This window comes from Psammomys obesus, unplaced genomic scaffold (assembly GCF_907164565.1).
Source record: "Psammomys obesus unplaced genomic scaffold, mPsaObe1.curated_primary_1811, whole genome shotgun sequence".
Lineage (NCBI taxonomy): Eukaryota > Metazoa > Chordata > Mammalia > Rodentia > Muridae > Psammomys > Psammomys obesus.
In genome coordinates, this window is record NW_026595563.1 from 1 (window position 1) to 15,738 (window position 15,738).

At 54.1% G+C, this 15,738-nt stretch overlaps 3 protein-coding genes across 7 annotated transcripts in view; 2 read left to right on the forward strand and 1 right to left on the reverse strand.

The window, feature by feature from the left end:
• Positions 1 to 6: 6 nt before the first annotated feature.
• LOC129685799 (cadherin-related family member 5-like) lies at positions 7 to 2,937 on the forward strand. The gene is made up of 3 exons (XM_055619306.1): positions 7 to 106; positions 1,942 to 2,150; positions 2,402 to 2,937. Exons 2-3 carry the CDS (start codon positions 2,034 to 2,036, stop codon positions 2,852 to 2,854), a joined length of 570 nt encoding a protein of 189 aa, XP_055475281.1. The 5' UTR covers positions 7 to 106; positions 1,942 to 2,033; the 3' UTR covers positions 2,855 to 2,937.
• Positions 2,938 to 5,422: 2,485 nt separating this feature from the next.
• Irf7 (interferon regulatory factor 7) lies at positions 5,423 to 8,752 on the forward strand. The gene is made up of 10 exons (XM_055619305.1): positions 5,423 to 5,485; positions 5,843 to 6,266; positions 6,350 to 6,512; positions 6,603 to 6,810; positions 7,142 to 7,200; positions 7,356 to 7,434; positions 7,602 to 7,697; positions 7,894 to 8,280; positions 8,367 to 8,485; positions 8,558 to 8,752. Exons 2-10 carry the CDS (start codon positions 6,253 to 6,255, stop codon positions 8,711 to 8,713), a joined length of 1,281 nt encoding a protein of 426 aa, XP_055475280.1. The 5' UTR covers positions 5,423 to 5,485; positions 5,843 to 6,252; the 3' UTR covers positions 8,714 to 8,752.
• A 35-nt stretch (positions 8,753 to 8,787) lies between these two features.
• Positions 8,788 to 15,738, reverse strand: part of Phrf1 (PHD and ring finger domains 1) — a 32,897-nt gene continuing 25,946 nt past the window's right edge. For 3 of the 5 annotated variants that reach the window (XM_055619302.1, XM_055619299.1, XM_055619301.1), the window contains exons 11-18: positions 14,970 to 15,151; positions 14,743 to 14,862; positions 14,211 to 14,365; positions 11,145 to 13,799; positions 10,742 to 10,896; positions 10,311 to 10,643; positions 9,961 to 10,089; positions 8,788 to 9,448 (exon numbers count right to left, since the gene is read on the reverse strand). In XM_055619302.1, coding sequence (XP_055475277.1) covers positions 9,305 to 9,448; positions 9,961 to 10,089; positions 10,311 to 10,643; positions 10,742 to 10,896; positions 11,145 to 13,799; positions 14,211 to 14,365; positions 14,743 to 14,862; positions 14,970 to 15,151 — 3,873 coding nt within the window. In that variant the 3' untranslated portion in view covers positions 8,788 to 9,304. The remainder of the gene's footprint in view (positions 9,449 to 9,960; positions 10,090 to 10,310; positions 10,644 to 10,741; positions 10,897 to 11,144; positions 13,800 to 14,210; positions 14,366 to 14,742; positions 14,863 to 14,969; positions 15,152 to 15,738) is intronic. The other 2 variants (XM_055619304.1, XM_055619303.1) reach the window with 1 other exon arrangement.

Consider the following 15,738-nt stretch of genomic DNA (forward strand, 5'->3'; position numbering starts at 1 on the left):
ACTTCTTCTAAGCCAGCCACACCCAGTGGGGGCTCAACACAGCCCCCCAAGCCAGGAACCTCTCAGCCGACAGCCACTGGGCCCATCAGGAGTCCCTCACCTTCAGGTAGTTCAACATATTGTTTGTTCTGGAGTCCCCATCACTCTTCTTAACTCAGACAGGGGTTCCAGGGATATGCTGTAGGACAGGGTCCACCCAGGCTAGCCTGGCCTAACCACATTGACTACCTCCAAGGAATCTTGTCTAGTTCCAGACAGATGGCCCCAGGGGATTATAACGGGGTGAAGGTGGAAGGTGTGGGGACACAGAAGCAGGTCTTGGAGCCAGTGAGTCCCCTAACTCCCAGGACAATCTGTATTTAGGGTCTTCAGGTGGGAGCTCTACTCCAGTACCTAGGGGGGTACAAGATAAAAATTAAGGTTTTATGGCTGTCAGAGTGGGCTAACATATTCCTTTAATCCCAGTACTAGCGAGGTAGTGAAAGGCAGACCTTTGTGAGTCCAGCCTGGTCTATATAATGAGTTTCAGTCCTGCCACAGCTACACAGAGAGAACGTGCCTATAAAAAAATTATGGCTGAATGTAGCGGTGCATGCCTGTGATGCCAGCTACTAGAGAAACTTAGGTAGGAGGGTCGCTTGAGCCTAGGAGTTCAAGGCTAGCCTGAGCAGTGTACGGAGGCAGTGGTACGAAAACAAAAACGAAAAACGCACAGCTGGGGAGATGACACACTTGGGCCTTCTAAGCATGAATTTGGCCCCCAGAACCCACATTAAACAGCTAGGCATTGGGAGAGGGGTGCACTTACAGCCCAGTGTTGAGAAGTCAGAGACAGGAAGAACCCTGGAATCACTGGCCACATAGCCCAAGGCCAGCTCTAGGCCAGTGAGAGACTCTGCCTTACAAAATAAGATGGGGACAGGCAAGATGGCTCAGTATCTTGCCTGACAAACCTGAGTTAGATCCCTGAGTCCTACATACTTAGTGAAAGAAAACTGACGCCTGCAGGTGTCCTCTGACCACAACATGCACCTCGCCATGCAACACAAATATACACACTACATATATAAACTTAAAACACACTGCACAGCCGGGGGAGGGGTGCACTTGGAGAGGCAGAGGCAGGTGGATCTCTGCGAGTTCGAGGACAGCCTGGTCTACGAAGCAAGTCCAGGACAGCCGAGGTTACACAGAGAAACCCTGTCTGGAAAAATACAAAGCAAAACAAAACAAAAAACAAAAACCAAACCAATACACACACACACACAGAGGAGATTCCCACTGACAGGTCTTTGTACTGCTCATTAAGCTGTACCCACAAATCCCTTCAAGGTACAGGGTCACAAAGGGCCAGGCATGACTAGCTGTCCCACAGGAATAATCACCAGAGGCAGTTGTACATGGCCGACTTCTGATGAGTATTTATTTTTATTTTATGTACATTAGTGTTTGCATGTATGTCTGTGTGAGGGTGTTAGATCCCCTGGAATAGGAGTTATAGACAACTGTGAGCTGCCGTGTGGGTGCTGGGTCCTCTGTGAAAGCAGTCAGTGCTCCTAACCGCTGAGCCATCTCTCCAGCCCCTCTGATGGGTGTTCTCTAAAAACTGTGTCAAGTGTCACTGAGACCTACGTACGGTTTAGGTGCTACATGTATTCAAAACTGGAGTTGAAGCCACATAAGACAAAGCTCACTACAGCCAGCGGTTCACTGTGCGCCCTTGAACGCCGTCCTGGTATGTCAGAAGCTGGCAGCCATGACACCAGGAGCCTCGGTATCCCAGGCAGGCTCCTGGTGGAGTTAGCAGCAGCGCACCCATTCTCGGAACCTCAGTTGGAGGTGTTGGGCCAGGCGAGTCCTGGTAGCTCAGCCAGGCCCAGGTTGAAGGGGAAGTGCTTTTGGGAGTGTTTCAACAGTAAGTGGACTTGATGTCTTGAACAGAGCCACCAGGAGGAGGAGGAGGAGGAGGAGGAGGAGGAGGAGGAGGAGGAGGAGGAGAGGTGGGTGACGGCCAGAGGTTTTCCACGGTGGACATGGCAGTTCTGGGCGGCGTGCTAGGTGCGCTGCTGTTGCTGGCCCTCATCGGCCTGGTCATCCTCATCCATAAGCACTACCGTCACCGGCTCAAATGCTGCTCTGGCAAGGCTGCGGTAAGGATCCTGGGCTAGGTATAGAGTAGAAAGGGGCTAAGGGAGCACAGAAAAGGGACATGGAGGGCTGAAGAGAAACAACTGGGGGAAAGAGCTTCACAGGGGGAGAAAACAGAGGTGGGCTGGGGTGGGTGTGCTGATGCCACGTGGTAGGGGGGCAGGGGAACCAGCGATGGTGGGAGGAGGTTCGGAAGGCACCAGCGGGAGTAACAGCACAGCTTCTGAGGCCTTTGCCCTCGCTGAACCCTTAGGAGCCAAAGTCGAGTGGTTATGACAACCTGACCTTCCTCCCAGACGACAAGACCAGTTGGGCAACCGCTTCCAACCCTCAGCCGGAGTCAGGCCCTGAGCCCACCCAGCAGTCCCCTGGGTCCCATAGCCCCATGTCCTCCAGCCCCACGCCGCCCCCCAGCTCCCCGCCTCCGAGCCCCGAGCCCCGAGCCCCAGGGTCTCCTAAGACAGTCCAGGCTGGAGACGGTCCTTCAGCTGTGCGGTCTATCCTGACTAAGGAGCGGCGGCCGGAGGGGGAGGGCGGCTACAAGGCCGTATGGTTCGGCAAGGACATTGGGGCGGAAGCCGATGTGGTAGTCGTCAACGAGCCTACCGCAGACAGCGCCTCGGGAAGCGAGGGCAGCGACGACGACGACGACGACCTTGACCGGAATAAGAATCCTCACTTTGACCACGAAAACACTTATATCTAGGACGGCACCCCCCCACTCTCCAACCCAAGCCACTCCCTTTTCCTCTGCTAATTAATTAAAGTAGCACTTTCGAATTCTCCTAATGCGGTGCCAGGGAGTGGTGCCAGGGAAGGTCCTTCAACAAAGGCCAATCGCACAGGCTTCCTCTTTCGGGTTGCGGTGGGGCTCACCCGACTCCCGCCGACTTCACACCCACAGCCCTGCACTCCACCTCAGAGAGCGCAGCGCGCTCCGAGTAAAACACCTGCTGTGAGGGCACAAATGAGGGCTTCCAGATGGCTAGCCGCCAAAGCTCCTTCTGTAGCGGGGTGGGGTGGGGGGTGGGGATGGGACGATGCCTGGGGTGGGGAGCGGGGGGGGGGGGGCCGGGGGGCGGGCGAGGGCCGGAGGGGACACAGGACTCCTTGCTAGAAATCTCCAGCTCTTTGCCCAATGTGGACAGCTTCTCTTGGGGGAGGTGAAGGAGGCAGCTCCGCCTAATCCACGGGCAATGTCTTCTGGGAGACTGGTTAACTGCTGCAAAGAAAGGTCTGGCCGGGAGTGGTGGCTCACCTCAGAGTGTGGGAGGCAGAGGCAGGTGGATCTCTGTGAGTTTGAGGCCAGCCTGGTCTACGTAGGGAGTTCCAGGGCAGCCACCCTTTCTCAGAAGAAAACAACAACAACAACAACAAAAATACAAACAAACAAACAAAACTCCAGCTGCTGTGCCAATGAACACTGCACTCTGCCCCACACAGAAACCTTAGATACAAGAAACGGACCTACAAGTCATGTCAGCAGGTAGAGGAGGCCAAGGAGGTTACACACAGCTCTCTGGGTCTGCTTCCTGGGGGGTGCCCCACTCTCTGGGCTTCTTGTACAACAGGAACCACGGCATGCTTTCTAGAAAAGTCACACCAAATTCCTTTCCAAGAGTTTTAATTTCCTTCCAGTATCTGAGTACTTTTCTCATTGACAGTTTTATCGTTTATATAATGTGATTTTGGTTTCGTTTCAACTGGTGATTTTCATGCCCCATTCTCCCCTCTCATCGTCCTTTCTCTTTTGTTGGAACCCTTCTCAACAAGCCTCCTTCCTTCTTTCATGCCTCCTCAGTAGCCCTATGAACTTAGTTTCTTTCTTTTTTATTGTTTTGTTTTGCTGTTTTTTTTTAAATTTATTTTATTGATTTTCTGTTTATAAATATTCTACCTGCATGTATGTCTACATGCACCAGAAGACAGCACCAGATCTCATTATAGACGGTTGTGAGCCACCATGTGGTTGCTGGGAATTGAACTCAGGACCTTTGGAAGAGCAGCCAGTGCTCGTAACCTCTGAGCCACCTCTCCAGCCCCATGTTTTGCTGTTTTTAAAAATTTACTTTAAAAAATTTTATGTGCATTGGTGATTTGCCTGCATGTATGTGTGAAGGTGTCAGATCTTGGAGTTACAGACAGTTGCCATGTGGGTGCTGGGATTTGAACCTGGCTCCTCTAGGAAGAGCAGTCAGTGCCTGTAATCGCTGAGTCTAGTCCCGGTCAATTAGTTTCTTGGCCCAGTTGAACAAGGACAACTTACCACTGAATAAATGACACCCCCTTTCCCCAAAGGGAAAGTGATGGTGGGGGAGGGGCACTGGGCTCCCATCAGCCGCCAGGAGGAAATGTTACCGGGACTATTCTTGAGGGCATCTGCTGATGACCACAGGTGCAATGAGCACAGCGTTCAATGGCTGTGTCACCTCAGAAGACTTTTTTTTTTTTTTTTCTGCATATCTCATATCTCTGCTGTCACTCTGTGTTCGTGGGCCAGTTACGGATTCTTAAGCACTGCAATAAGCTTCTCTAACAAAGACTGGGCACAACACTGGTCTGTGGTTATATTTTAAATTTTGAGACAAGGTTTTTTTTTTTTTTTTTTTTTTTTCGGTTTTTGTTTTTTGAGACAGGGTTTCTCTGTATAGCCTTTCTCTGTATATCCTAGTCTCCCTTTGTAGACCAGGCTGGCCTCGAACTCACAGAGTTTCGCCTTCCTCTGCCTCTCTGAGGGCTGGGATTACGGGTGTGTGCCTCCGCCCCTGGCCAGGGTCTTGACTCTTTAACCCAGGTGGCCCCAGTCCTTCCGTGTCAGCCTTTCCCGCGATGGTCTTACAAGTGGAGGGACCATGAGTGGCTTTGGAATAGTCTCATCTGCGTCGTTCTCAGTGTAGAGCCAAACTGTACCACAGCTTCTCTTAAGACTCCACTTCCTAATACTTTTCTGCGAGCTAAACAAAACAAATAAAAACTGCTGACATTGTTTGGGATCCTTTTGGGTATCTGTGCCATATCCCGCTGCGCTTTTCTGAGGAGGGGCTGGAGCTGGCAGGGAGACCCCCCCCACCTGCCACTCCTACTGTGCCCCGACTCCACCCCGAGATTTGGAGGTTCTGTCCAGAGCACGGTCAGCCTCCCTCATTGATTCTACGATGTGCCTGGGTGACTGTGAATTCCAGAGCGTAGTGCTGCGGGCACGTGACACGCCGGGGCCGTCCGGAGCCCTTAGGCCACACCCCTTTGCACTCCGCCCCGCCCCTGACCGAGGTACTATAAAAGCACTGGCTGCCCGCTTCTCACGGAGATAAAACCGTCCCGGCGGCTCCGGTACCAGGTATGCGGGACCCCCGGCCCACGCGGGCAGGGAGGCGAGCTGGTACCACTGGGGAAATTCTTGTCCCCCTCGACCGAGTAGTGAGCGACCGGGGAAAGGAGTGCCGAGAGGGTCGGGGTGGGCGGGGGGAACTGGAGGGAGGCGGGCCCGGTAGGATCTGCCATCAGAAGAGCTGCAGGGGTTGGGGGTCTGCGTAAGGGTCGGGTAGAGGTCGAGGACTGCACCCGTAGACACGGAGACGGTGGGAAGCCGATAGCTACCAGCGGGCTGTTTAGACTGTTTAGGTTTCATTTTCCTGAGATGCAGTTTCGCTTTACTCGCCTGGGCCCACCCCTTTCTCGCCTCCTGTCTTTGCAGGGTCCAGCCTGTGGCAGCCCGTCCAGGCCCGGACGCTGGATCAACACCTGTGACTTCACGTGTGCGCTCCTGCTACATCTGTAGTCACATCCACAGCCACCTTGGCCGAGGAATCCACACTTAGGTTCGCAACCTAGGTGGCTACAAGTTCTCAAACCTCATCTGTGACCCTCAACACCCTAACACCTGGGTCACACTTGTGACACTTAAATTCCTACCTGTGACCGACACTCGGAACACTTAGATCACTTTTGTGAAACTTGGCCACACGATCTGTGGCTACAAGCGGAAACCACAGTGACACCCAAGGGAGTCTTACCTTATTTGTAACACCTGACTGCTCCAGTGACTGCAACCCACCAGAGTAGCATCTATTTTGATTCTCCCAGACGGCCCTTGTAGGAGCAGCAATGGCCATAGAGAGGTGAGAACATGCCCACCCTGGTTGTGTTGGGTCCTGTATGCCTTGCACTGACTCTGATCCTAGCATGGTTGCCCTGCCTGCAGGGGTCCCCAGCGTGTGCTGTTCAGCGAGTGGCTGCTGGGTGAGGTCAGCAGCGGCCAGTATGAGGGGCTGCAGTGGCTGAACGAGGCTCACACGGTCTTCCGTGTGCCCTGGAAGCATTTCGGGCGCAAGGATCTGGATGAAGCCGATGCACGCATCTTCAAGGTGGTACCCAATCCTGCCCTCTGGATAATCTGCCGGAACTCCTGGGGAATTCATTCATCCCCAACCCACGTTCTCTGTTCTCTCCTTCAGGCCTGGGCTGTGGCCCGAGGGAGGTGGCCACCTAGTGGATATAACTTGCCACCCCCAGAGGCTGAGGCCGCTGAGCGAGCAGGCTGGAAAACCAACTTCCGATGCGCACTCAACAGCACGAAGCGCTTTATCTTGCACAAGGACAATTCAGGAGACCCTGCTGATCCGCACAAGGTGTACAAGCTGAGCCTGGAGTCTGGATCTGTTGGTGAGGACTGCCACAAATAGGGATGGCGGGGGGAGGGGGGGCGAACATTGGACTCAGCTGCTTTGGTGGCTTTATGGTTCAGTTTGTGGTTTTTGAAACTGGTTGGTAAAAGGCTGAGTGTAGGCCCAGTTCCTCCTCTTCCAAGGTGTGTGTTGGGGAGTGGGGACCACACTTCTTCCAAGTCAGAGCCTTGGGCTGAATGAGGTGCCTGGTGGCTTGAGGCGATAGGGTATGGGGGGGGGGGCGACAGAGAACTTTTGAAGCTACTCAGGCATCATAACCAAGTTGCATATTGGCCTCAGATTCAAATACCCCCTCCCCTCTCCTTCAGAAGGCCCCGCCATGGAAAATAGGGCAGAGGTGACCCTCAGCAATGCCCTACACACACAGGTACAGTTTGGTTCACTCCTACCATGTGTGGGGGATGGGTGGCTGCCTACCACTAAGCTTTCCCTAGGACCATTCTTAGCAAGGGGAAATGCTGGGCTCCAAACCCCCAAGCAAGCTCTCCGCTCTCTGGTGATACTGGGGACCTCTTGCTTCAGGTTCTGCAATACAGCTTCCTGGAGGACCACCTACTAGAATCTGAGTCTGGGGCAGATCCAGTCCCACCACAGGCTCATGGTAAGAGACAGGAGGAACTGTGACTGAGCTGGGGCCGACCCCACTTGCCTGAGGCTGCATGAGAGGGAGAACAACTGAGTCCTTGGAGTGAGGAGGAAAGATGGTGCTCAGATGACAGGGTTGGGAAGCTAGGGCAAGATGGACAGTCAGCTCCAACTTGTCCCCAGGCTGGGAGCAAGAACATGCTTCGGAGGAGCCCCATGCAGCATGGCAGGTGGAAGCTGCTCCTGTCCCCAGGTTTCAACAGCCAGCCCTGATGACCGGTGAGGACCCAGGGCCCTGTGGTGTGGGCTGTGCTAGCACAGGTCCTCCCCAGCACATACGCAGACTACCAAGTAGAACACTGTACCACTCATCCCTCACATCTGTACCTCAGTGGGAGGTGGGTGGGTGCTGCAGGGAGTGTGGGACAAAGGGCCCCACCCATGCCTACCACTCCTAATAGTTTGTTCTGTACAGAGCGCAACCTAGGTTTCCTGAATGTAACCATCATGTACAAGGGCCGCACAGTGCACCAGGAAATAGTGGGGCACCCCAGCTGCGTGTTCCTGTATAGCCCCATGGGCTCGGCGATAACCTCAGTGCCCCAGCCGGTGATTTTCCCCAGCCCCGCTGAACTCCCAGATCAGAAGCAGCTGCACTACACCGAGATGATTCTGCAGCACGTGTCTCCAGGCCTTCAGCTGGAGCTGCGTGGGCTGTCACTGTGGGCCTTGCGCATGGGCAAGTGCAAGGTATACTGGGAGGTGGGCAGCCCCATGGGCTCCACGAACCCCTCCACCCAAGCCCAGCTGTTGGAGCGCAACTGCCAGACCCCCATCTTCAACTTCAGCACCTTCTTCCAAGGTCAGTAGGTTGCCTGTCTGGGGTCCTGTCCTTTGGAGCCCTGGAGCCTTTCACCAGAAAGGCTCACCAGAGCTACCTCCCAACAGAGTTGGAGGAGTTCCGGGCCCGGAGGCGGCAAGGATCACCACACTACACCATCTACCTGGGTTTTGGACAAGATTTGTCAGCAGGGAGGCCCAAGGAGAAGAGCTTGATCCTGGTGAAGGTAGAGCCTGGGTTAGCAAGTAAGGATGTGTGGGCTGCTGGGCAGGGGCCCTAACACGTGTCCTTCCCACAGCTGGAGCCATGGCTATGCAAGGCGCGCCTGGAAGGGGTGCAGCGCGAGGGTGTGTCCTCTCTGGACAGCGGCAGTCTTGGCCTGTGCCTATCTAGCACCAACAGTCTCTACGATGACATCGAGCACTTTCTCATGGATCTGGGTCAGTGGTATTAGCCCAGAACCCCAACTCCCAATAAAGAGAGGTCAGAAGCAGTGTTGTCCTGAAGCCGGTTTATGCCCTGACTGTATCTACCTGTTTACTGCCCTGGCGGAGTCCCATGAAAGGTGACCCCACTCCCTGCACATTACCATCTTCACAAGGAAGGACTGGCGTGTTACCACAGACCCTCTGGTTATGAATGCTCTGAGACAGGCACTGGGAGCATGCTTTTGGTGGCCGTGGGAAGGTGAGATGTGTGTCTCCTGACAGGAGCACAAAGCAACCACAGCAAGAAAACTGGTACAGCAGTGAAGTTCCATGAGTAAATGCTGGCGACTTTCCCACTGGGCCATCAGGCTTTCTGAACCCAAGAAAGCTTCGCCTTCCAAGCACGGAGTCCATAGCAATGTTTCTAAAGATAAGCCATTTTTGATAAATTAGAGCACAATGGAAACAGTGTATCTATAATATACATATAAAAAAAGTCCAGTTTTCAATTGTAAGCAAGACAGGTGTAGCCAGGTGTCATGAGAACCTCAGAGGCAGGAGTGCTGGTGGCCCCATTTTTTTCCTACTGGGGACGCCTCCCCACACAGTGGCTGGCCTTAGGTCTCAGCACCCTGAGAGGGTGGCTCCTCTCCGGCTTCAGCTTTCTTGTGCCTGCGCATGTGCCTGTATTTGTCCACATAGGCCTTCACCAGGTTGGCCACCTTCACAGGGTTGATTTCACCACTCTTGCTGTGGCAGATCTGAAGAAGGAACACATCACTCTGAATGCTCTCTCATCCTGTCACGGAGACCAATCCAGCCACTTCCCTGGCCATCTCCAAGTAGGCCCCTTGGTCTTGTCTGGGTACATGTATCCCTTCCCCCTCCCCGCAATCAAACTTAACAGAGCTGTTGAGGTTTCTGTATGTTTGCTGAAGGTCAGCAGAAGCTAGAGACTTGTTCCCATAGAAAGGCCTGCCCATCTCTTAGGGACTTTGTTCCTCCAGAGAAATTAAGTGGGCTGGGGAATCTGAAATTCCTCATCCATTATTTCAGTGTTAATGAGCATTGTTGAGGGGCACTTACTAGGATGTACGAATATGGCCCAGCTGGCCTACTCCACACTTACAGAGCCTGGCATCCATGCAAACAAGAAAGGGCACCTATCTGTCACACACAGATCTAGCTATTCTGTTACAGTGTATCCCATGCAACCTCAGGCTTGCCAAAAAAAAAAAAAAAAAAAAGGCATGTTTGCCTGCTTGCAGCCTACCTTCTGCACGGCTTTTCGCAGGATGTCCTTGTACTCCTCCTTGGTCACTTCTCTCTTCTGGTAGAAGGGCTTAATGGCCAGCTTCACCTCCTCCACAGCCCGCTCCTGCATGTGCAGCTTCTTCATGTACTAGGAGTGAGGACATGAGTGACCCTGTGGCAACATGGCCCCAAACTGGCCCGGGGGCCGGTTGGTGGAAAGACAGCAGTTTTGGGATGTCTGTTTACCCATGAACACTAAAGGCAATGGCTGGCTGGTCTCTTACCACCCTGAACAAGTCCCCCCGGTCTGGTTACTATCCCTAAAATCAGGCCCCAATATGATAGGGCTGTAGGACAGGCAGCACTCACCTCCTCCTTTTTGGTCTTCTCAGCAGCAGACTTGGGAGCAGCGGTCTTTTCCTCCGAGTTGTTGGTGGTGGTTGGAACAGCTAGCTCTGAGGTTGTAGCTGGCAGAGTGGGCACTGGGGCTAGGCTCTGTGCTGCACCGCAGCCTGCTAGGGGAAGGGTCCCCTGCAGGATCAGCTGGACTGAGGGCTGGCTGACCAGTGCATAGGGCATGATGCTTGAGGGCTGAGCCAGGGGTGGTGGCATGTTGGGGCTGTAAACCTGGGCAAGAATACCCCCTGCTGAGTGTAGATTCCCAACAGCTGGCAGCCCTTCTGCCCTAGAAGCACCAGGGGGCTGTATAGAAAGGAAGTAGTGCCATGAGGTCTAAGGCCTAGCCAGGGCAGCCCAAAAAGCCCAGCAGAAGGACCATGCCCCTCTAGCCCAGCACCCACCTGAGAGGGATCTGCATCAAGTAACCCAGACTCCTGGAGAACGTGGATGGGAGGGGGCAGCTCGGAGAATGGTGTCTGCTGAACTCCTATGAGGGCCCTGTCCTCTGCATCCCAGTCTCCTTCCTGGGGCTTCTGTGGCCTCTGAAGTGGTGTCCCTGAGGACCCAACAGACAGGGAAGGTGGATGCCTTGTGGTCAACCCTGGCCAAAGCATTTCCAGAGAACCAGCAGTGGGAGCCAAGGCCAACCTGCAGATCTGTCTGTAAGAAGCTGCACTGGAGTGGGCCCAAAGCTTCAGGAGAGGCTCTTAGGGTGGCATCTTCCCTGCCTCACACCTGCTCTATACCCATGACCCACAAGGACAACCACCACCAGGGGCCCAGCCACAGGCAGGACAAACTCACTTGGAACTCTATCCAGGGCTGGGGTGCTGTCCTTGGCTTCCTGCAGGTTCCAGGTGACTCTCTTCACCAGGGTTCTGGACCGCAGCAGCGGGGCCTGGGCCACAGCATCCTTGGGCCTGACTGCTTCACATCCTCTCCCACTCTCCAAAGGACTGTCCTTTCCCATGGGCACCACACCCATGGTGCTAAGAGTTGTAGTAGTGGTCTCTACAGTGTCCTGCCTGAGCAGGCACTGGCCTGAAGGGGCCAATGCCTGGGGCGTAGGCTTTGTGACATCTTCCCTGTGGATCGGTACCACTTCCCTCTGCATGACAGGTACAGTAGTATCCTGTGGAAGGCTGGCTGGGGGCAGTATGGGATTTGGTAGGAAGTTTCGCTCAGGGGAGGAGGAGTCTGTACTCTCAGGGGAAGGAGGTGAGCTCATGTCATCAAGCTGGATGAAGATAGCTTCATTTGCAAAATCCTCAAAGACGTGGCCTGCCTCCACAGAATCACCATAGTCTAGGTCCTCAGGCACACACTCCACTGGCTCTGCCAGGACAGGAGGGACTTCTGGAGGGTTCAGGTCAGCCACAACCACCTCTGGCAGGACACTTACTTCTGAGACTGGACGACTGGGAGGGTGATCTCCATCTTGCCTTGGCTCCTCCTGTGGAGCAGGAGTTGGAGAAATCTCCCTTACAGCCTCCTCCTTCTTCTCTGGGGAATGGGGCCGCTTCTCACGGGAGCGTGGCCTCCGTGACCTATGCTCCAAGCTGGGAGACCGAGACCGCCATTTCCTTCTCTCCCGTGACCGAGTCACACTCTCCTTCTTGCCCACCCGCTCTCGGCTCCTCTCCCGATGCTTGTGTCTCCGGTCCCTTTCTAGGCTGCTGTGGGGTGAGCAGTCCCTGCCTCGAGACCGGGACCCTGAATGCCGTCTCTTCCGTCTCCTACTCTCATGGCGCTCACAGGAAGAACTGCCAGGACTCCCTGAGCGGGACCTGGACTTCCTCCAGGCCCTGCCATGACCCCAGGCACTCCGCCTGTGCTCCCTGTCCCTCCTCCTCTTTGCTCTGTCCTGGCTGCTAGCACGGTCACTGGAAGACCTCCGACTTTTAGCTTTGGCTCTGTGCCTCTTAGTGTGTTCCTCAGTGACTGGAGATACTGAGCGTGAAGTCCTGTCCCGGGAGCCAGAGCGAGTGCTAGAGCGTGTCCTCTGGTGCTCTCTGGAAACCTTTTTCTTCTTCGTTTTCTTCCTGCTGCGGGAGCTGGAGGTGGACCGGGAACGGGATGGGGCCCTGAGCTCCACAATCCTGTGGGTGGTTATCTGTGGAGCATCTGGGCTTGGTGGGACACCTGGCTCCATGACAGTCACACATGTCACTGTCCGTTCCTCAGAGCCAAAGAAGGGTGTACAGGACACCCCATCCTCATCGTCCCAAGGGTCTGGTGGGGATGGTCTCTGTGTCCGGGCTATGGAGCCCTGAGTCTCTGTGGACTCTATCTCCCCCAGTCCTTCTTGCTCCAAATCAGAAGCTCCCTCAGCAGATCCCTTGCCCAGGAACTCCAGCATGCCAGACACAGGCTCACCAGGAGGCTGGGACTCAGGTTCCATCTCGGTCCCAAAGATGTTTTCTACCCTGTAGGAGGTAACACAACGCACAGTCTGCAAGGCTGGGGCCTTTGGGCTGTTGATGGAGATAGTTCTCGTGATCTCAGAGGGCAGGAGGCCTGAGCCAAGACTCTCTGGGCTGCTGCTAGGAGGGCTGGAGTCAGAGCCAGTGGGGTCAAAGGGGTCATAGATTTCGCTCTTCAGTTGTTTTGGTTTCTTGATGGAGAAGAGGGGCGAAGGGTTTTCCTTCCTCTGCACCTTGCTATCTACTGGCCGGAATGTGTTACAGAAGCCAGGACTGGACAGCTGGCTGCAGTGTGCAGTGTTCCCAGGGATGTTGATCCTAAAGCTTTCAAAGCTAGACCCAATGCCTTTTCCTCTTGAGGGTCCTATGGGGGCCAGGCTGCTTTGGGAACTGGGGGCAGGAGGGCGAGAACCACCCGTGTGTGAGCCAGTCTCCTGAGGACCTCTGCTGCTGGGCTCATTCTCAGCCCGGCCTCGCCCTGGCTGCCCCGGACCTTCCCTGCCAGTCAGGCGGCTGATGCAAGTGCTGGGGAGCTCGACAGTCTGCCCACTGGCTGGGGCCTGGTCCTGTGTGCTATTACTGCTGTCCCTGTGGATCTTTGGTATCCTGGGTAGCTTTGAGAAATCAGGTCTCTTGGGATCTGTTTTCTGAGGATGCCCAAGAACTATAGTTTTAGATGGAAAGTTAGAATGAGCAGTAATCTTACATGAGGCGGAACCAACCCGTACGCTGGAGCCATTAACTTGGGGGCTGTTATTCTGTTTCAAGCTAGGCCTGCTCTCATTTGGCAAGTTCCCAGCTTGACTTGAACGAGGGACCACTGATGAGTCCAGCCTTACAGGGGTGTCCACTGTGCAGGCAGGGATACAGCGAAGAGCTGCTCTGTTCCCACTGCTCAGCCCTGAGCTTTGACGCCTGTCTCCCACGAGTCCACTGGATGCGCTCCCTGAGGGTAGTGTCCCCGGCTGCAGGCTGTCTCTGGGCCTGGACTCTTCTCTGGATTGAGTCACAGAATTTCGCTGAAGAGAAACAGGAGCTAAAAGACAAAAGTCAGATAGCAACCCTTCCCACCTCCTTTAAGTTGTTCAATTATTTGTGATGTATGATCAGAATTGACACTGACACTATACTGTTTCCAAAGCAGATACTTCCTGTCACGCCACAACTGTTAAAGGCTCAGCTGTACCACTGCCTAACCTGTGGGATCCTAAATGCCCTCCCTGCCATCTATTCTCTCTTTTCAGACATGACTATGACTCAAATGTGTCCGATCCAGTATAACACAGACAAGAAGCTGCAGATGGAGGTACCGCCCACTCTTGACCATTACGGTTCATGGGGCACTGTACACTAAGCACTATGAACTGTCCTGAAAATGTCACACTCAGGACAAGCCTTAGAAGCCTGTCCAACTCTATCCATCGACAGCAACCCCATAGGTGCTCACCTGCCCTCTTGGCACTGAGAGAGCCATCCCGGTGTATGACAACATCAGCACTGCTCATCATCAGGAGGCTCTGGCCAGACAGAATGCTCCCCAACAGGTCAGGAACGGGGGCCTCCTCCACACTGGGCTCTGGGGCCACAGCAGGGAGCTGCCTCCTGTAGATGAACCAGAGAGCACTTTTGCTAGCTTGGTTCCTCTGCACTCCTCAGGCCTGCACCCCCACCCACCAGCCCTAACATGAAGACCACGTGTGTGGGGAGATCACCTATAATGTATGTCTGCACATTCCACCACTAGGCAAGAACTGGCAGGAAAGTCTCTGCACCTGTTGGTCACTGTGGACGAGGACTGCTGCCCTGCCCAAGGTCCTCTTTTCTCTCAGAAACTAAGGCCAGCGTGGCCAGCAGCTACGCTTCTTGACCCTGAGATACTAGCTTTGATGTGGCACTCAGAGCCAATCTCAAGCACTTCACACCAAGAGGAGTTCTGCCCAGTGTCCTTACTCACCCCAGATTACCCTGCTGCTACATACCTAGACAGCCCCATGGCAACAGGTCTGGCCACAGGCTGGTGAGACTGCAGGGCCGAGCGGGAGAGCACTCTCCTCTTGGCACTCAGAGGGGAAGGCGGATCTGCAGACTGTTCCTCATTGCTGAAGAGGACACATGCCAAGAGGACATTGACAAAGCAGACCACTGTACAAGTGCCACATGCAGCTTAACCAGGTCTGAGGGTGAACTAGGGCACTGGGACAATTACCTGTCAAAAGGGTCCAGCTCATAGGGATCTCCAAACAGCGACAGAGAAGCTGCCCCAATATCTGCCCTCATCAGCCCCAGAGAGGGGTCTCCTGGCTTGTACACTGATGGCATGCTCATGCCATGGACAGGCCTACGGAGGCCTAGTGTTCGTGCAATGCGAGAACGAGCTGTGACTTCATTCTGAATGAAAGTGACAGAAAAAATTCAATTAATGATTGGCATACTGCACACGAACAGTTCTGGACTTCTACCATCATAAATTTCTTTCCAAGATACTAAAATCAAGGGGCCACAGGCCACTTCCTCTAGATTCTGAGTATGGGTAGAACAAGGCAACACCCTCAGCTGGGACCTCTCCCCAAGGAGGGAATCTCTCCATACTTCCATCAGAGGCCATGGCCCCAGATGGTCTACGAAGGAATCACAGTAACTACAGATGAAGAAAGTCAGCTCAGATTTATTCTACAACTTTCTAGAAGCTGGGAAGGAGACACTGACATTGTTAGGCCCTCAGGCCTCTGAGTGCTAGTGACCACTGAACCAGAGAAGATCATCATCTATCTACCTAACTTGCTTGTATTTAGTCACAGCCACAAGAATCTCTTCTGATTGTTCAGAACTACTGAATATTTAAGTCTTCATTCATGGTCAGGTTTCTTTTTTTTTTTTGTCCCAGCATCCTGTGTCTTTAAGTACCAACTGTCTAATGGCAGCAAGGCTAAGTGAGGACACGGCCCCTGAGATGGCTACACTGGACACAAGCTTCT

Excerpts from the sequence above, each read along its gene's own strand:
- Irf7 (XM_055619305.1), top strand. Across the intron at positions 6,513-6,602 it reads CCGATGCACGCATCTTCAAG|GCCTGGGCTGTGGCCCGAGG; the intron begins GTGGTACCCAAT and ends TCTCTCCTTCAG. Across the intron at positions 6,811-7,141 it reads CCTGGAGTCTGGATCTGTTG|AAGGCCCCGCCATGGAAAAT; the intron begins GTGAGGACTGCC and ends CCTCTCCTTCAG.
- LOC129685799 (XM_055619306.1), top strand. The coding sequence starts at position 2,034 with ATGGCAGTTCTGGGCGGCGTGCTAGGTGCGCTGCTGTTGCTGGCCCTC. Across the intron at positions 2,151-2,401 it reads GCTGCTCTGGCAAGGCTGCG|GAGCCAAAGTCGAGTGGTTA; the intron begins GTAAGGATCCTG and ends CTGAACCCTTAG.